Source organism: Gigantopelta aegis, chromosome 6, assembly GCF_016097555.1.
Source record: "Gigantopelta aegis isolate Gae_Host chromosome 6, Gae_host_genome, whole genome shotgun sequence".
Lineage (NCBI taxonomy): Eukaryota > Metazoa > Mollusca > Gastropoda > Neomphalida > Peltospiridae > Gigantopelta > Gigantopelta aegis.
Genome location: NC_054704.1, coordinates 50,749,954 through 50,771,889, shown reverse-complemented (window position 1 = coordinate 50,771,889; position 21,936 = coordinate 50,749,954). Strand labels below are relative to the sequence as shown.

The 21,936-nt window shown below is 38.2% G+C and overlaps 1 protein-coding gene across 1 annotated transcript in view; it reads right to left on the bottom strand.

The window, feature by feature from the left end:
* LOC121376351 (transmembrane protein 272-like) overlaps positions 1 to 21,936 on the bottom strand; it is a 42,309-nt gene that overhangs the window by 4,324 nt on the left and 16,049 nt on the right. Inside the window, exons 2-3 of the mRNA XM_041504198.1 lie at positions 11,229 to 11,525; positions 318 to 489 (exon numbers count right to left, since the gene is read on the bottom strand). Coding sequence (XP_041360132.1) covers positions 318 to 489; positions 11,229 to 11,444 — 388 coding nt within the window. The 5' untranslated portion in view covers positions 11,445 to 11,525. The remainder of the gene's footprint in view (positions 1 to 317; positions 490 to 11,228; positions 11,526 to 21,936) is intronic.

Here is a 21,936-nt window from a genome sequence, read left to right as displayed (position 1 = left end):
GAAATACCATCTTTGCAGCCATGTCAGGGAGGTTACATACTTAAAACGTCAATATCAATAACCAGTAAATTGTAATTATTTGGGGGGGGGGGCAACTGCCCTCACCCCCCCCCCCCCCCCCCTAGCTACAGCCATGTGTATTATCAAAAATCAGACGCCATTTTAACATAATACCCTTACAAATTACAGCGATTGGTTTTCCTTCTCATTTGGCCGATGATTAATTAATCAATGTGCTCTAGTGGTGTCGTTAAACAAAACAAACTTCTTCTTCTTCTTTCTTGGCTCATTTGAGTATATAAATTAACACTACTTACTACTTTTACATAGTATTCGCTGCCCTCGACAAGCAAACTCGCATGCGCTGTCCGCATTTTTGTTAGCTTCCTGAAGTTGCAAAAACACATCCGGTGTAGACTGGTTTGAGGTGGCTATTGCTGCTTCCCACTCGAGGTTGGTGTCAAAGGCTTGTCGGTCATTACTGTAAGACTGAAGACAAATTAGAAAGTGAAACTATTATTAAAAAAATGTAAAAGTCATTCACTGTATATTTTGTTAAATAAGCCGTAGACTTTTGATTTAAAAAAAAAAAAAAATTAGTTTTATGAAAAAAAAAAATTAAAAATTGGATGGTTCAGCATATTATTGGTTGTTCGGTGTAGAACCGTAAGTAAATAAAACTTAAAAAAAAAAAAAAAAAAAAAAAAAAAAAAAAAAAAAAAAAAAAAAAAAAAATAATAATAATAATAATAATAATAAGCCATAGACACAAAATGCAATCGCAACTCTTAAAAGCATATTGTCACAGACCTTTTAAATAGCCTAACAAAGTATTACCTAAAAATATATAATTTTGATTTGTCCCTAAATGTACTTTATTCAACCATCTACATAGCCAGAATACTCCACTTATTTATGATATTTCGTAAAAATAATTATGGCAATGGTCTATAATTAAAAAACTAATATTGTCAACAGGGTTGATATGGATTTCACTCCATCGTGGTTCAGTTAAGGTGATGCGATAGCTAGATTTGGTTTCCAAATATTAATGTAATTTTTATTTATTATCCATTTTTAGAGAAATAAGGTTCTTAAATCTGTGACAGTATGCCTTTAATATGTTTAATTATTTATTATTTATTAATTACACATAATATTATAAATATAAGTAAACCTTGTATATTACATTACATTACATTACATTACATTACATAGTATTACATTACATTATATATTTGTTGTAATGTCTGACGGTTGGCATGCATGGTGGATATTGAAATAATAAGGAATCTCGTTTGGTTATAGGACAGGACGTAGCCCAATGGTAAAGCGCTCGCTCGATGCGTGGTCGGTCAGTGATCGATCCCCGTCGGTGGGCCCATTGGGCTATTTCTCGTTCCAGCCAGTGCACCACGACTGGTATATCAAAGGCTGTGGTATGAACTACCCTGTCTGTGGGATGGTGCATATAAAAGATCCCTTCCTCCCTCAATAACTGTGTTGTCCTTAACCATATCTCTGACGTCATATAACCGTTAATAAAATGTGTTTTGTGTGCGTCATTAAATAAAACATTTCCTTCCTTCCTTCGTTTGGTTATCTCCCCTGTCCCTTAATTTCGGTTCATTGAAAATGATCTCAACCGGCCTCTGTAGAATGGTGCTTAAGCCGTCATCCTTAAAGCTGATAGCTGATGGGTTCGCATCCTTGTACCGGCTCCTACCCATTGTGTGTTTTAACGGCTTATTTTTAGATGTATAAAAGCGCTACGCCCACCGCTATCACTAACCATTAAAGGGACATTCCTGAGTTTGCTGCATTATAAGATGTTTCCGACTAATAAAATATTCCTACGATTAAACTTGCATATTAAATATATTGTCTTGTTTAAAATATCAGTGCTTATATATTCAATGTGTTTCTGGTCGTCTTAATATTTGTAAGAAGCCCAAACTGGATTTTATCTTCAAATAATTTCGTACGTACGAAAAAACTATATTTTAGGAAATAAGATGAAATTTAACCTAGTACAAATATTAGAACGATCAGAAACACGTATAATATACAGCCACTAATATTTTATGCATAAAAATGTATTTGATATGTAATTACAATCGTTACAAAGTCTTTGTTAGTCAATAACATCTTAAAAAGTGCAGCAAACTCAGGAATGTCCCTTTAACAACAAACCATTATCCTTTGACCTGGGCAGACAGCGTGCTCAAACAAACAACAAAGAAACCTTGTTTCTTGTCACCGAGGCTGATCTAAAATTAATTTCTATAAACCCATATCAAAAAAGAACTTCACAGACTAAAAGTGTAGGCTAAATTTCTTTGATTAAAATTATACTGACAGGCAATTTGTTGTTCCGTGTCCTGTGTACTTTTATTCTATCAGCTTTCATTTCAAGTTGATAATGCATACCATCTTCATTGACAAATGATAAATGATCTGTTTAGTACAATATCCAGTAAATTGACATATTTTTAGAAACTGATCCCCACAAAACCCACATAAGTGAGAGCTAAGGGATATTAAATATTATTTCGCAAAACTCAAAGCATTGCTGTAATGTGTGATAAATAGATATTATTATATGGCCTAGTGTGTCGTACTGATTTTATGAAACGAGTGTCAGGATTATTGTATTAGTCGAGCGAGAGCAAGGGTAATACATGAATCCTGACACGCGAGTGTAATAATTTCTTTGTTATCCACATTATCCAAAATATTATTTTTATGAATAACAAGCTAGGACCATGTCAAAACGTTTCAAATGTAACTAGAAAGAGACGACGAAACGACGTCATTTTTTTAAATAATGTCATTTTGGTGAGCATTTACATAGATCTAAGACTGGTGAAGCCTCATTTAGTTATGACGTCGTTTCACAAAATTATGTCATTTGTTGTGCACGTGAAATCATTATGACACACGTGTGTCATATTGGTTATATTTCCATGAATATCTTCAACTATGTGCATAATAATTTTAACTTATTATCCACATAGTTCAAGATATACAGGGAAATATAACCAGAATGACCCACGTGTGTCATAATGATTTCAAGTGCACAACGAATGACGTAATTTTGTTAAGCGACGTCATAACTTAATGAGGCTTCCTCAGTCTAAACGCTTATCAAAATGACGTCGTTTCGTCGTCTCTTTTTAGTTACGTGTTGTCACGGGGATTCTATAATTCCCGTAACTGAATAAAACATGATTATCAAAATATCTCTCCTAACTGTATATCTATTAGATATCTCTGTAACAGGCGGTTAAACCCTAGTATGGCTCGTCTCTAGGTATGATCAGAGATACGATCTTATATAAAGTATATATTATTATAGCACGTTTAGCTCACTAGAAACACAACAAAACACAATACACTTTGGAATCTGTATTATCCTACGCTGACAAATGTACAGCCGTAGTAGTTAATTAATAACAGCAATAATAACAACCCAGAACTGATCACTTAATTAGTTAATCTCTGGGTGTCTAGTTACACAATATGCGAATCACTTCACCGTTACACAACACCCACGCGTGTGATAATTGAGAAACGCTTCCAGGAGAAGTTAATTAATAAAGGAATTACAACACCATTCCTAACTGGTTAATTTTTAATTAACCCTTACTACTCGTTCAGTAACGTGTGATAATTTAGGAACGCTTCCAGGGGAACTTAATTAATAAAGGAATTACAGCTCTATTCCTAACGGGTTAATTTTTAATTAACCCTTAACTACTCTTTCAGTAATCTTGTAACACAGAATTAATACTGGTACCTATCACAATAAAGACAATAACCTACAGTTTACCTAGGTCCACTAGGATGACTGGCTAAGCTTTATATTACCAAATACTCATATAATGTTAGAACAAAAAGTCTACGATTTACTTCGTCAGATGACCGAAGACACTGTCTAAAGAATATTGGTATAATACAGTATTAAAATATTTAAGGTCACATCAATCACATCAAGGTTATACACAGAGCAGAAATGATATTTACCAAAGTCCAAACGGACTAACGTTCCCAGGAAGCTTCCTTTTCCGTTTCTCCTAGATATCTCTAAATCCTAGCTATTTATTCAAAAATCAGAAAACGCCTGGGGGTACAAGGCGGTACCTCTCCCTATCATCTCATATTTCACCTCTACTAGAGTCGGTATATTTCTCTCTGATCGTCAGTCTGGCTGTCGCCAACCGCGAGCAATCTCCTGGCCATAAACAGCACTACCGGAGATACTACGTAACTACTAGCCACATGGCCTCCGCACCTGGCTGGGTGTGTATTAGGCGTACCGATCGAGGACCGTCGCGCAGAAGTATTACGTAACAAGTTGCCCATCTGGGCTTAAGTGCAATGAAACTGCACACGGCCCTCTAACACAATTAAAATCGCCACGCGAAACAAATTTAAGAGCATGTACCGTCACACACCCCCACCTCAAAAAGGATATTTCCTCTACTCTAGGAATAGGGAAATATACTACATTAAAACAAAAAGGTGCGTTAACCGACGCATACGGGCATTTATAACACATGTAATAATAAGGTGACTACCAGTAATCACACTGAGTCTCTAAGTCCCTGGTATACAAATAAAATATATATAAACAAAACAGAAATAAAGAATGTCAACACATTATTATAACGTTCAACTTCGGGACAGGGCATCAGCGATTACATTGGATGTGCCCTTGATATGTTCAATGGTAATTGGGTATTCTTGCAGAAGAAGACTCCATCTCAAAACTCTCTGGTTGGAGGCTTTCATTAGGATGGTCCAGTCCGTCTTCGTCTTCTTGGAACAGCACAGCTCCAGCACCCACGTCACTGGCACCCACAGCTAGCTTGAACGGCATTCGGTAGTCTGGTGCTGCCATCACGTGAGACGAGTAGCGCATCTGCTTGATACAGTTGAATGACTTCTCGCATTCACCTGACCACTGGAACTTCGTTTCTTTCTTTTTCAGCGTCGCACGTTTTCCAGGTTTTCTCCGATAGGCATGCTGTCGACGCGGTGTAGCGTTGGGTTCCAAGCGCACATCTTGGCTTAAGGTATTGGTAACCGTTGGAAGGTCCCGACAAATGGAAACATTGTCTTGTATCAATGTAGTCAGCTTTGCTCGCTGGGGGTTCAAGTCTGCTAGAATCTGACTGTTGGCCAACTTGATCTCCGCAGTCTTGACGTCATCACAGGAAATTGAGTGTCTCTCAATTTGGACCGGTCTCTCTGGAACTATCGGCAGTCTGTCAAAATAACCTTTTAGCAAATTGATGTGACAATACCTACTTTTCCTAACCCTATCAGGAGTGTTTATCACATACCCTGTCTCATTAACCCGTTTGTGCACAACATAGGGCCCGAAATACCTGTTCTGCACAGAACCCCGTTTAACGGGAAGGTACAGCAGCACTTTATCCCCTGGTTTAAATTCCCGACTCCTAGTCTTCCTATCAAACACTGATTTTATTTTGCTCTGAGCATGGCTCAGTTGCGTCCTAGCTAGTTCGGTCGCCGGCAACCTCCGATCTCTAACTCTCTTATTTATTAATACTCTCTCAGTTAACAATGTAGTGCGAACTGCCAACAATTTTGGATCAGCCCCCTGCTCTAGAATTAACTCTTGTCTATTACAAGGTAAATCCCCTCTATCAAAGACAACTGGTTCAATTCCCCTCTGCGGGAGATCAACAGGTTCCACCACATTTAATTTGTCAGTTGACTTATCTACCATTTTACTGATAACCTCATCCACTCCAATTTCATGGCTCACACACGTATCAGACAAATCACAAATATCCTCTGCGTCTTGTGCTAACGTACTGGCCATAGCCCTAGTCTTTACACACGCAGGATAACTAATCTCATCAACCTCACACTCTTTTATGGGTAAAGGGCTGTCTTTTATTAACAATTGGTCACATTTCGGCTGACAACACTGACTAGTCAAATCATTACCCAACAAAACTCCTATGTTTTCAACAGGCAAGTCCTTCACAACACCCATAACGACTGGTCCCGTCACAAACTTCGAACACAAGAAAACCTTATGTAACCTGACAACCATATTTTCTCCAGTAACCGAGGTTAAAACCAAACTACGTCCCGTATCTGAATTTTCAATACCAGCTAAACACTCTTGCGTGATCAGACTCTGACTACACCCGGTATCTCTATAGATTGATATTGCCTTAGGACTCAATTCTTGTTTCACATCACAAACCATACCAGTGGACACATACGGGTTTACTTTCTCTGCCATGGGACTAACCATTAACTCTCTCGCTAACGGAGCTGACCTCACTAAACCGACCACTTGCGCATTATCGCGTTTCCTTTTAAAACAGTCCCCGATAAGATGGTTATCCTTTTTACAGTAACTGCAATGTGGACGAAACGTTCGTGCATTGGCTGATAATGCAGGTCTGTCCTTACTTTGCCCACCAGGTGCATTCCTGGCCTGACTAGCTGACCAACTAGATGACTCTCCCCGATAGTTACTTTCCCGGGAAAAACCTGGCTGAAATTTCTTCTTATCACCCTGTTGTAAAGAGCTACCCGGTACTGCCTGAGCTTTGTGTATTAACACGTAATCATCTGCCACTATGCCTGCCTCCTCTATCTTTTTGACATCACGATCCTCTAAATGAATACGTAAGCTAACTGGTAATCCATTTTTAATGTCCTGTAAGATCAACAACTCCCGTAACTCGGTATATGACTCTACCTGATGAGAAATCACCCATTTATCAAACATCCCTGCCTTCTTAGCCACAAACTCACTATAAGACTGACCCTGCGTTTTTCTCAACTCGCTATACCGTAAACGATAATCCTCAGGTCGTAATTCATAAGCCCTCAACACTGCAGCCTTAACTAGGTCGTACTGACTTGCTCGCTCATCACTCATTGAATTATAAGCTATACTAGCCTTCCCCTTAAACTTAGACACGGCTAACAATGTCCACTTAGACTGCGGCCAATTTAGCTGCTTAGCGGCCCGTTCAAAAAGTTGAAAGAACATATCTACCTCCTGGTCATCAAATACCGGCACTGATCTATAAGCCTCCGACATGTTAAACCCATTTCCGGCTTCTCGTCTGACTTCTTCAGTATTCAACTTTAACTCATGTTCCACTTTTAATTTTTCTAACTGGAATTCTCTATCCCTATGTCTATCTTCTCTATCCCTCTCTTCTCTCTCTCTCTCTCTCTATCCCTCTCTCTATCTTCTCTATCCCTATCTCTATCTTCTCTATCTCTATCTTCTTTCTCTCTATCTCTATGTCTATCTTCTCTATCTCTCTCTTCTCTTTCTCTCTCTCTCTCTCTCTCTATCCCTATCTTCTCTTTCTCTCTCTCTCTCTCTCTATCTAATGCACGTTCTTCTCTTTCGTACTCAAGCTTTTCAAAAGCTAATTGTTGTTCCACACTTAACTCATTTATCTCTATCTCTGGAACAATCTCACTGTCTTCCATAACAGGCCTATCACCAAAAACTTCCTGGATAATAATTGTCTTTATATCACCTAAGGTTTTAGCTGATGTTAAATCAATTTCTCGCTCACCCGCGATTTCAACTAACTCGGCCTTACGTGCTCGCTTAATCTCCACTACACTGAGCGTAGGCCTATCCAGCAAATTCTTATCCATGTTTAGATATGACGCACTTATTATTAATAAATTTTCTAGTGAACAACGTGCTACTTCTGGTAAATTTGTAAAAATAATTTATAAAGCCCCCATTTACAAACAATACTTTTTTAAATATGCATGTCCCGTTTCAGATCCGGGACGAGCGCCCCAATTTTCTACTCCTGTCACGGGGATTCTATAATTCCCGTAACTGAATAAAACACGATTATCAAAATATCTCTCCTAACTGTATATCTATTAGATCTCTCTGTAACAGGCGGTTAAACCCTAGTATGGCTCGTCTCTAGGTATGATCAGAGATACGATCTTATATAAAGTATATATTATTATAGCACGTTTAGCTCACTAGAAACACAACAAAACACAATACACTTTGGAATCTGTATTATCCTACGCTGACAAATGTACAGCCGTAGTAGTTAATTAATAACAGCAATAATAACAACCCAGAACTGATCACTTAATTAGTTAATCTCTAGGTGTCTAGTTACACAATATGCGAATCACTTCACCGTTACACAACACCCACGCGTGTGATAATTGAGAAACGCTTCCAGGAGAAGTTAATTAATAAAGGAATTACAACACCATTCCTAACTGGTTAATTTTTAATTAACCCTTACTACTCGTTCAGTAACGTGTGATAATTTAGGAACGCTTCCAGGGGAACTTAATTAATAAAGGAATTACAGCTCTATTCCTAACGGGTTAATTTTTAATTAACCCTTAACTACTCTTTCAGTAATCTTGTAACACAGAATTAATACTGGTACCTATCACAATAAAGACAATAACCTACAGTTTACCTAGGTCCACTAGGATGACTGGCTAAGCTTTATATTATCAAATACTCATATAATGTTAGAACAAAAAGTCTACGATTTACTTCGTCAGATGACCGAAGACACTGTCTAAAGAATATTGGTATAATACAGTATTAAAATATTTAAGGTCACATCAATCACATCAAGGTTATACACAGAGCAGAAATGATATTTACCAAAGTCCAAACGGACTAACGTTCCCAGGAAGCTTCCTTTTCCGTTTCTCCTAGATATCTCTAAATCCTAGCTATTTATTCAAAAATCAGAAAACGCCTGGGGGTACAAGGCGGTACCTCCCCCTATCATCTCATATTTCACCTCTACTAGAGTCGGTATATTTCTCTCTGATCGTCAGTCTGGCTGTCGCCAACCGCGAGCAATCTCCTGGCCATAAACAGCACTACCGGAGATATTACGTAACTACTAGCCACATGGCCTCCGCACCTGGCTGGGTGTGTAGTAGGCGTACCGATCGAGGACCGTCGCGCAGAAGTATTACGTAACAAGTTGCCCATCTGGGCTTAAGTGCAATGAAACAAATTTAAGAGCATGTACCGTCACACGTGTCAAACGTTTTGACATGGTCCTAGCTTCTTATTCATAAAAGTAATATTGTGGATAATAAAGAAATTATTACACTCGCGTGTGAATCGTACTGATTTTACGAAACTCGTGTCAGGATTCATGCGTTACCCTCGCTCGGGTAATACAAGAATCCTTACACTCGTTTCGTAAAATCAGTACGACACACAAACTCATATAATAATCTTGATATATCTCCTACGATATTCTACAAGGAGATATCGCTTCTTTCGTGACGTCACTGTGTAGATTCCAGGGCTATACCTATCAATAGTGACGTCACACCACTGTCATTCTGCTAGTTAGTTCTGCCAAATATAGTGACATTCAACCCATATTATTGACATTGTTTACAATTATCGCAAATGAAAATAATGATAACGGATGATAAACAGAATACCCACCTGGTGTCTTGTGATGTCATAATTTATCAGCACTCGTTGATAAAAGTATAAAGATTCTCGGCATGCCTCGGATATCATACTTTTATCAGCTCGTGCTGATAATTTATGATATCACAAGACACTCGGGGAGCATCCTCTCTCTGTCTCTATCTGTCTCTCTGTCTCTCTGTCTATGTCTCTCTCTCTCTCTCTCTCTCTCTCTCTCTCTCTCTCTCTCTCTCTCTCTCTCTCTCTCTCTCTCTCTCTCTCTCTCTCTCATATATAACGTCTAACAGAATGTATTCAAAGGTATTGAAAACACTTGGGCATTGCATGATTTTTTGGTGTCTTTTTAATTTTATTTATACAATTATTACCTAAGGCCTTGAAATCGTAAACATAATTATATGTCTGTTACGCAAATCTTTATTGTGGTTTTTTTAAAAAGAGTTTTTACAAATAATTTACTTTAATTCCATGAGTTGATGGATATTTAACAAAGGAAATGTCTTCCTCCATGCGATGTTTTGGAAACATAGCCACGGGAAAGCATCTAATTGCTTTCCAGGGCTGCAAGATGACCCTGTCAAATCCGGTCATTGAATGGCAACATCAAAACATATTTACCGGAATCACGCAGCCCTGTATAACTACACACTAATGATTTGTCTTCTCTCAAAATTACTATCCTAATTGGCATGGTCAAAAAAAAAAAAAAAAAAAAAAAAACACTCACAGCAAAATAAGAAGTAAACAAAAGAAACGGAATATCACAGTAACCATGACAATAAATGTCGTCTGCAGGTTCTAAGGTTCGTCTGCTAGTTAGCACTATGATTGACAGCTAGTTAATACCAACTGCTATGACAGCTATTAAAATCAATTTCGTCTCCTGTTTTTTTGGTGTGCGCTGTTCGTCGATTTGTAACTAATAATGAGTAGGTTAGTCTGTCTCAAGTACTTTCTTTAATTCCATTTCGTGACAGAAAAAAACTGTATTTATAGCAAAAGAGTTTTTGGAATGAAATAAAATGTTTTTCGTTCCTGCTATGTAGTATTAACACGCACTAAATCAACTACGGCGGTACTGTGTTGAAGAACCAGTAATTGTGGTGCCGAAATGAAATTATATTGGTCTTGGTTAGTACTCGGTTGACCGGCATTCTTTGAACACCTGACGATGTAGACATTATCGGTGTTCCATGCATATGATTGGCAGTACTATGTGCTATGCTATCTGTACGAAAACGTTCATGTATATAAAGGTTCCATGCTACGTGGTTAGAATATCTTATACCGAGCCAACAAGTTTTTCTCATACTAGCCCAATAATATCTATCATGAACAGGAAATTCAGGATGTTACTTAGGCAACTGTAATCACAGAAATGTGTTATAATATTATCATCATCATCATCATCATCATCATCATCATCATCACCATCACCATCATCATCATCATCATCATCATCACAACAACAGCAGCAGTAGCAGCAGCAGTAGCGGCAGCATTAATATTGTTGTCAGTTTGACTGAGGGTGAATTACCAATTCTAGCACACGAAGTCCATTGAAAAATAGTCTCGTTTTAATAAACCTTTACTTAAAAAAAGAAGAAAAGGAAAACAAAACAAACCAAACAAATAAGAAATACACAAACAGAATTAAAAGCAAAAAGCACATACAGTTCCATATCGCTCTCTGAAATCTATTTTGACAATCACGAAAATACACATGTACTAAAAGACGGCAAAACCGTACCACAATTGTACTTCTTGCCGGGGACGACGTTGAACTGCTATGCGGGTCAAACTTGGTTAGCGGTGATGGCGGCACAGAATACTCGTCGCTGTCTACGGTGCCGCGCGTGCTGTTGCTGCACGTGGATCCAGTAGATTTCGTCCTGCCCACAGACGACTTCCGGCCGGAACCTCGTGACTTCCGGACCAACGTGCCCTTCCTCGTCAACATGGACATCGCGGCCTGTTTGTGTTCAGTTCGGGGGGATCTTTTGCATTAAGTTGTCACCTTCATCTTCAGTAACAAACCCACGAATTTCTGAAATATAAATATAAACCAAGGAATTAACAGAAAAATGTCACGTGTTTTCAGAAATATGTTTTTCTCTGATAATGAGAGTAACACAATAAAACGTCAATAACAACAACAGCAAGAACAACAACACTGTCATCATCATCATGAATATCAAAACAAGAAAGTATTTTTAAAAAAACCTGCTTTGTATAAAATGACAAGCAAACACACACGCACACGCACACACACACACGCATACATACACACATACACATACATACAGACACACATATATCTATCTATCTATCTATCTATCTATCTATCTATCTATCTATCTATCTATCTATCTATCTACCTACCTACCTACCTACCTACCTATATATATATATATATATATATATATATATATATATATATATATATATATATATATACTCGCGGAAAAAAGTTCCTGTGCACTAAATAATTGCATATAGAATATAATTTACTTGAAATCTGGTCATAAACATTTCAGTAAATGAACGTGTAACCACTCCCGTCGATATTCCAGCGGTGTCCTGGCAATTTCACAAACTATTCATACTTTGTGATCACAAGTTGCATTACTAGCATTCTTGGTCACGTGCTCCTGTTTGACGTCATTTTTTCTTATCACTGGACTTTAAAACTATTGTATGGATTCTCATCACTCAGAAAAATATTTTTGTTGGTATCTGATCGTCGTCAGTGTGATGCCACGCCTCCCAGAAAATGGACTCCTTCGAACGATGTGTATGATTGAGGTTAGAACGGCACAAACGCTGTTGCTAGTAATTTTGGTATTGATTGGTGTTCATCAGAACACTATGCAATATCTGCGGAGATGTTCTCGACAGTTTAGGTGTACTAAGGATCTTCCATGTTTAGGGAGTCGACACGTGACGCCACGTCAGCAAATCGTCAGTATTAAGCGAGTGCGCATATGGAATCATTTGGAAATGATACGTTTAGCATCCTAATGCATCTCTAAGTTAAGGCCAATCAGTGGAAGAACTGAACGCAACCGATTAGGTGATAACAAAGTACGACCATGACCGTATATCAGTACGTTGTTCTGTTACATCATCACCGACGGCGCACCAAACATTGTGTAGACAGTACTTCAGGTTCAGTAGGCAGGAGAGGATTACCGTACTTTTAACAAATAAATAGTACATCTATGTAAATCACAATATTTTTAAATTTTAAAAATATAAGTCCTACTGAAATTTTAACGATACACAGGAACTTTTTTCCGTGAGTATATACATGGGCGTATGGGGATTCTTTGATTTAGGGGGGGCTGGAGTGGTTGATTTGCCCGAAATTTTACCCAGATAAAATTTGCCCGAATTTTCCCCACTGTTTTGCCCGAATTTGGGGGGGGGGGGCATATTGCCCCCCTCTGGCCCCCCCCCCCCGGGTCGTACGCCCATGAGTATATATATATATATATATATATATATATATATATATATATATATATATCCTATATATATATATATATATATAAAAATACATACATACATACATACATACATACATAAATACATACATACATAAATACATGTATACATACATGATACAAACATACAAACACACACATACACGCACATACACGCACATATATTCACGCACACTCACATATACATACATACACACAAAAAACACATCAAGGAGAGTACTTTTAGCTACACTTTTAAATTTATATGGTATCAGTATATGATAATATCTTAAATTGCTTCCCGTAATCTAAATTAGGGGACGATTAATCTCTCCCTTCGGCTGTTTTCTACGGCGAGATCCGCTGATTTTTACGAACCAATCATCTTCTACGAACATCGAAAGATTATCACACGCATCACTTCCAGATTATATCCCAATATTGCATTCCCCACTCACCTGACACTAATCCCAAGTGGCCAGAAGCTAATGAGTTCCGTTTGACCGAACAAACAAATTAATCCTTGCCCACAGGGACTTACTTGACGACACGTAATTTTTATAGTTAATAGCAAAATGTGTTCAGGTCTATGCTACATTGCTTTCTTGGTGGCCAATAGACAGCGGGTCAGCAGACCAAACCATTTAATCGTATAATAATGCGCGCGAAAAGTGGTCAGTATCTGGTCGCTAAATCAATTTCCACCGGTGATAAAGTTAACAGAAAAAGAAAGAAAGAAATGTTTCATTTAACGACGCACTCACCACATTTTATTTACGGTTATATGGCGTCAGACATATGGTTAAGGACCACACAGATATTGAGAGGGGAAACCTGCTGTCGCCACTTCATGAGCTACTCTTTTCGATTAGCAGCAAGGGATATTTTATATCCACCATCCCACAGACAGGGTAGTACATACCATGGCCTTTGATATACCAGTCGTGGTGCACTGGCAAGTTAACAGAGACTAACCCGAATTCGGTGAAATTAAATCGTTTAGTGTTCAAATTTAGATATTGATTTAGTTAAGTTGGTGGTGTATAACTGAGTTCTTATTTAAGTTTAACTCTTTTTTTTTTAAGAATTGTTTTAACATGCATTAATGTGAATATCCACAGGTACAACTATATACAGGATTAGTTGATGTTCGACTTAAAGTTTTAAAACGCTGTTTGTTATAGTTTTAACCCCCAGTATATTGTGCATACGAATTGTATACTAAATTAATTAGGATTAACTGTGCATACATAAAAGACGATGTGCAAGACAACACCCCTACCCCCACCTCAAAGTAAACACACACTACAAACAAAAAACTCTAAAAGGACCAATACCAACAAACACACACACACACACACACACACACACAGAGAGAGAGAGAGAGAGAGAGAGAGAGAGAGAGAGAGAGAGAGAGAGAGAGAGAGAGAGACGAGAGAGAGAGAGAGAGAAGACAGAAAGAAATAGCAGAGAGAGAAAGAGAGAGAGAGAGAGAGAGAGAGAGAGAGAGAGAGAGAGAGAGAGAGAGAGAGAGATAGTGAGAAAGAAAGAAAGACAAAGAAAGAGAGAGAGAAGAAAGAGAGAGAGAAAGAGAGAGACAGAGAGAAAGAGACAGACAGAGAGAGACAGAGAGAGAGAGAGAGACGCGGAGAGAGAAAGACAGAAAGAAAGAGGAGAGAGAGAAAGAGGAGTGAGAGAGCGAGAGAGAGAGAGAGTGAGTGAGAAAGAAAGAACGAAAGAAAGAAAGAGACAGAGAGAGAGAAGAAAGAAAGACAGAGAGAGAGAGAGAGAGAGAGAGAGAGAGAAAGAGTTGGAGACAAGACAGAGAAAGGAGGAGAGAGAGAGAGAGAGAGAGAGAGAGAGAGAGAGCAGAGAGAAAGAGAGAGAGAAAGAGGAGAGAGAGAATAAGAGGAGAGAGCGAGAAGAGAGAGAGTGAGGTAGAGAGAGAGAGAGTGAGAGAGAGTGAGAAAGAAAGAAAGACAAAGAGAGAGAGAGAGAAGAAAGAGAGAGAGAGAGAGAGAGAGAGAGAGAGAGAGAGAGAGAGAGAGAATCTAATCAAACAATACCCTCCACGCGTAAAAACAAACTCCACCCAATATATTAATCAAACAACAACAAAGAAGAATAAATAAACCAATCAATCAAACTAAACAACAACAACAACAACATGCAAAAAAATTATAATAATACTTGCATAAAAATACCTCGCTCACCTATTACTACTAATCAGAGTTTCATGTTCTTTTACTCCTTATAAAATAGTTGCCGCACACCCAGCACATTTTGACGTCATTACTCAATAATAATTATTATGATTGGTGGGATTATTGAACTCGCGACAACATTTTAATGCCAATATATCTGAATATAGACTTCTATCTCCTGCCAAGAGTGGATAAAAAATAATTTAAAACATTAATCAATTATTTAAAAAAAATCATCATAGAGGTGACGTTCTATGTTCGCACTGCGGAAGCCAACTGTTAATTATAAATGACATACTAACTTCTTGCGTTTATTTTTTTAATGACAACTCGAAAACAACGATGGAGCTCATTTCGTTGAGATGCATACTGAATTAACCCCATGCGCAGTACATCATCTTGAGTCAAAGCTACGTAATGAGTAATACCCTAATTTATTATCATATTAGACAGAACTTTCGTCTGAACCACTATTTATTGATTATATCAGCGAGACAAAATGCTAATAAAGCAACCCAGAATTGATCGACGTTGCTAACGAAGAAAGGCAAAGTTAATCTAAAATTTGCAGCCGTCATCAGGTATAAAAGACTACTTTACCGGAATTAGTTCTATAACCGTCAGGACAACAATGCACACGTCCGTGTTATTGTTAAAAAAACAATTTTTATATTACTTAAAGTCCACTTAGAAATTGGCAAATATCGGTGCTTAAATTCATCTGATCATTAGCGGTAAAAACATAAAAGTAAATACAGGCTGCAATGACTGACACATTAACATAACAAAACGTTATTTTATTAAATGTATTATTAAAGGGACATTCCTGAGTTTGCTGGATTGTAAGATGTTTCCGACTAATAAAATATTTCTACGATTAAACTTGCTGTCACGGGGATTCTATAATTCCCGTAACTGAATAAAACACGATTATCAAAATATCTCTCCTAACTGTATATCTATTAGATCTCTCTGTAACAGGCTGTTAAACCCTAGTAGGCTCGTCTCTAGGTATGATCAGAGATACGATCTTATATAAAGTATATATATTTATAGCACGTTAGTTCTCTAGAAACACAACAAAAACACAATACACTTTGGAATCTGTATTAATCTACGCTGACAAAGGTACAGCCGTAGTAGTTAATTAATAACAGCAATAATAACAACCCAGAACTGATCACTTAATATGTTAATCTCTAGGTGTCTAGTTACACAATATGCGAATCACTTCACCGTTACACCACACCCACACGTGTGATAATTGAGAAACGCTTCCAGGAGAAGTTAATTAATAAAGGAATTACAACACCATTCCTAACGGGTTAATTTTTAATTAACCCTAACTACTCATTCAGTAACCTTGTGACACAGAATTAATATTGGTACCTATCACAATAAAGACAATAACCTACAGTGTACCTAGGTCCTCTAGGATGACTGGCTAAGCTTTATATTACCAAATACTCATATACTGTTAGAACAAAAAGTCTACGATTTACTTCGTCAGATGACCGAAGACACTGTCTAAAGAATATTGGTATAATACAGTATTAAAATATTTAAAAGTCACATCAATCACATCAAGGTTATACACAGAGCAGAAATAATATATTTACCAGTCCAAACGGACAACGTTCCCCCTGGACGCCTTCCAAATGTTTCTCCTCGATATCTCTAAAACACTAGCTATTTATTATAAATCAGGATTTTGCCTGGGGGTACAAGGCGGTACCTCACGAATCATTTCATATTCTACCTGTACTAGAGTTGGTATATTTCTCTCTGATCGTCAGTCTGGCTGACGCCAACCGCGAGCAATCTCCTGGCCATAAACAGCACTACCGGAGATATTACGTAACTACTAGCCACATGGCCCCCGCACATGGCTGGGTGTGTATTAGGCGTACCGATCGAGGACCGTCGCGCAGAAGTATTACGTAACAAGTTGCCCATCTGGGCTTAAGTGCAATTAAACTGCACACGGCCCTCTAACACAAGTAAAATCGCCACAGGCGAAAACAAATTAAGAGCATGTACCGTCACACTTGCATATTAAATATATTTTATTGTTTAGAATATCAATGTCTGTATATTCAATGTGTTTCTGGTCGTCTCTCCCCCCCCCCCCCCCCCCCCCCCCGCAGTGCCCCCTTTACTTTCTTTCCTTTGAATTCCATCTCATTTCTTCCCGATCTGGCAACTCATCCTATCTTTCAACTTCTTTCGCTGTCCACCTCCACATCCCAGTCCTTGTCTCTCCAACCGCGACAGTTGCTTGTCTCTTGTGGCTATCTGTGCCACACACCTGTTCCCCATCAGCGTTTAGCTGTGGGCTTAGTCTGACCACTTCGGGGAGTGTTCAGTAGTTACTTCTGGCATTGTTAAGAGGCACTTATAACCACCTACTATGCACCCCTACTACCGGCGGTCGTTAGTTAGTGCCGTGGGTCAGACCAGCTTTATTAGCGGCAGAGGACGAGGATGCCAGGTGGGTGCAGGGATATACACAGAGACTGCACCCGTGGAGGAAGTTGAGACAGGTAGGCGATGGTGTGGACAGCTCAGAAGACAGAGTCAGAGGAAATTGACAGAAAGGGTCGAAACAGATTGAAATCGTGGGAGAAATTGGAAAGTTTTTTTATATTAAGATAATGAGAATGATAGACAGAGGGTGATAGATGAGAAAAATGAATGAATGTGTGAGCCAGCTTTGACGGGATTTGAACCATTGTCGTCAGCTTGATTGTCCAGCAGCTTATCCACTAGACCATGGAGCTCACGTTTCTGGTCCCAGAGATCATTTACTCTGAGGTCACTTAAAACTTTAAAAGGAAAACGAAAAAAAGGAACATGGGGATCAATACACGAGTATGGTCGTCAAACTGGTCGGTTGTCCTTCCACAAGGGTACAGAGCACAATCCATAATCTGTTCTACTGCTCTGTTCAAGGACAAGACAGACAGACAGACTAGACTAACAGATAAGACAGACGGGGAGCATAAGCGTACGAGATATTTGGGCAAAATAAGCAGACCTGAAACTTTTCAAGCATGTATTTCCATCATTCTACCCACAATTATATTAGTTGTAATCCAGGTAAAAATTCATAGTGATTTGTTTGCAGCCCTACATAGCTGTTTGGTAGTAAAGGTAATATGAATAAATAATGTAATCTAGATTCTGGCATTTTTATTTAATTCAGCCTGACCCCCACCTACCCCCACCCCACCTCACCCCACCCTCTACAAAAATTGGAGCCCATTCCTGAGTTTGCTGCATTGTAAGATGTTTCCGACTAATAAAATATTCCTACGATTAAACTTGCATATTAAATATATTGTCTTGTTTAAAATATCAGTGCCTATATATTCAATGTGTTTCTGGTCGTCTTAATATTTGTAAGAAGCCTAAACTGGATTTTGTCTTCAAATAATTTCATACGTACGAAAAACAAATATTGGGGGAAATAAAATGAAATTTAACCTAGTACAAATATTACAACGATCAGAAACACGTTTAATATACAACCACTAATATTTTACGCAGAAAAATATATCTGATATGTAATTACAATCGTTAAAAAGTCTTTGTTAGTCGATAAGATCTTAAAAATTGCAGAAAACTCAGGAATGTCCCTTTAATAAAAATAAAAAATCCATCATGACAACAGCAAACACAAGAAAAAAGAAGAAGAAGAAGAAGAAACAGATACGAACATTAATGCTCATAGACCGTTCTTGAAAAGTTTGGTTTGTTTAACGACACCACTAGAGCATCTTGATTTATTAATCATTGGCTATTGGATGTCAAACATTTTGGTAATTTTAATATTTAGTCCTAGAGGGGAAACCTGCTACATTTTCCCATTATTAGCAACGGATCTTTTATATGCACCATCCCACAGACATCATGGCACATACCACGGCCTACAATATACCAGTCGTGGTGCACTGGCGGGAACGAAAAATAGCCCAATGGGCCAACCAACAGTGATCGACAGGGATCGCGTGAGCGCTTTACCGCTTGGGTTAAGCGACATGTGAGGTACAGGCACACACACTCGGTTTGGCTTTCCTCTCACACTCTCTAGAAAAAGAGTCGAAATAAACAAAATATGCTAGACATCAAAATAACAGTAGTTATGGCATTAAACAAGTATTATGTTCCTTGGGTTGTTGTTGTTGTTGGGGGTTTTGGGGTTGTTGTTTTTTTGGTGGGTTTTTTTTTTTTGGGGGGGGGGGGGGGTAATTTGTTGACATAGCAGGTAAAAGTAGAAACAAAAACCCAGCAGAAAGGTCTGGCCTGTTTACTTAACACACACACACACACACACACACACACACACACACACACACACACACCATTTTTTGCATCTTTGGATCCTTTGTCAGCATCTTCCAAATATACAAAAACCACAAAGACCAATTGTGGGTCCCGAACTGCAAGGTTTAGTGCCCTGGCAAACAGACCATTCCTCTTGAAGGTGGATCACGACACTGTGACGACAATTATTAACTAGTACAATAAAAGGCTGGAGATGGTTTTGTTTGGCGCGATAGTGTTTTTTGTTATTGTGCATTTTACATAAAATAAGGGGTAATTTCACAAAACATCGTAAGTTTACGTCTGCGACTAGCAGTTATACCGGACATTCATTCACATGTGTTTGACATCTATTGCACGAAGAAATTTACATCACTAAGGAAAATGGAACTTTTTTAAGGACAAAAGAAAAAGAAATATGTGTATTTCTAACTATACTTTTTGTACTATAATAGTAATAAGAATTGTAGTTTAGTCGTAGATTTATGTTTACGTGCAAAACAGGCTTAAGATGTTTTGTGAAATTCGGCCCAGAAGTCCTGCAACATTCACGTCAGAACTGTTTTAGCCCAACATGAAACGCAACATCATTACAATGACAGAAATCCGAACGCTGTTTCCGCTCCAAAAAGTAGTTCCGGTCTTTTAATTCAGTGTGTGTTGACATACGATTATGTTTCGTTCAAAGAATGGGAATGTTTCTATAAGTGTAACAAGGTTAATTGAGTATGTCATGAAGCATAAACTGATCTCTGTTAAAGGGACATTCCTGAGTTTACTGCAATTTTTAAGATGTTATCGACTATCGATAAAAATATTAGTGGCTGTATATTAAACGTGTTTCTGATCGTTGTAATATTTGTACTCGGTTAAATTTCATTTCATTTCCTAAAATTATTTTTTGTCGTACGTACGAAATTATTTAAAGATAAAATCCAGTTTAGGCTTTTCACAAATATTAAGACGACCAGAAACACATTGAATATACAGACATTGATATTCTAAACAATAAAATATATTTAATATGCAGGTTTAATAGTAGAAATATTTTATTAGTCAGAAACATCTTACAATGCAGCAAACTCAGGAATGTCCCTTTAAGTAGTCCTCTGTCTTTCGGTTTGAACGAAGGATACAGATTTTCTTTAGGAATTGGTTTATGGATACAGTCGTAATTCAATGTCACCAATTGTAGTTTTGACCCAGAGTTAGTTTTGAAGGACATTACACCGACTTCTTTCTCACCACTAAATACTAACAACTAACCACTTACTTAAACAGACAGTCAAGATAGCTGAAGTGTGTGTCCAGGACAGCGTGCTTGAACCTTTATTGAATATAAGTATGAAAATAAGTTGAAATGAAATTGTATTTCACATGTTTTGAAGCCTTTCTCGGGGATTTACAATTCTACAGTTACCTGTATATGATAACCATGCAACAGATAACGGAATTACATACGATAAAATTAATATCAACTACACTTTATCTCGAATACATATTCTATAACTATCTTCATACTAGCTTTGCGATTTTATAATTTGTCTACCTTCGCCATATGTTCTTCATATGTTCCGACAACCTTTTTCGTTCTTACCGATGACGCATTTCGTAAGGATGGTTTAGGTTTTTCTTGTCCAGTCGACTACCTCACATGCTTCATGCTAACTATTGCGTACAAAGATGTATTCCTTTAATTTCCCCCGCAATGTTACTCAACACAGAAGTAGTTATATATGCCTACACGGCGGCCGTGTATATAGCCTCGGCAAATGAAAGAAAAAGAAAGAAATGTTTTATTTAACGACGCACTCAACACATTGTATTTACGGTTATATGGCGTCAGACATATGGTTAAGGACCACACAGACATTGAGAGGAAATCCGCTGTCGCTACTTTATGAGCTACTCTTTTCGATAAACAGCAAGGGATCTTTTGTATGCACCATCCCACAGACAGGGTAGCACATACCACGGCCTTTGATATACCAGTCGTGGTTAACTGGCTGGAACGAGAGATAGCCCAAAGGGCCCACCGACGGGGATCGATCCCACACCGATCGCGCATCGAGCGAGCGCTCTACCACTGGGCTACGTCGGTTAATTAGGTCTGATTATCTCCACGGCGGTCGTATATTTGCGGGAAAGCACAGTGTAAGACCATCACACCCAATTTAAACTTTCCCGGGTTGCATCTAATATACATATAATATTATACATGTAGATATGAAAATATATGTATGTTACTGGTCGCCCCAAGGAAACAAAACAACTTAAACTACCACAAACAGCAACAACATCAATGATAAAAAGAACATCACTACCACCAACAATCTTAGCTTGAGACACCTCTAGCCCTCCCTTTATTGATATGTTGTAGGGGAGGGGAGGGCTAGAGGTGACTCGAGCTACAACAATCTCAACAACACCAAACCCGAATTAA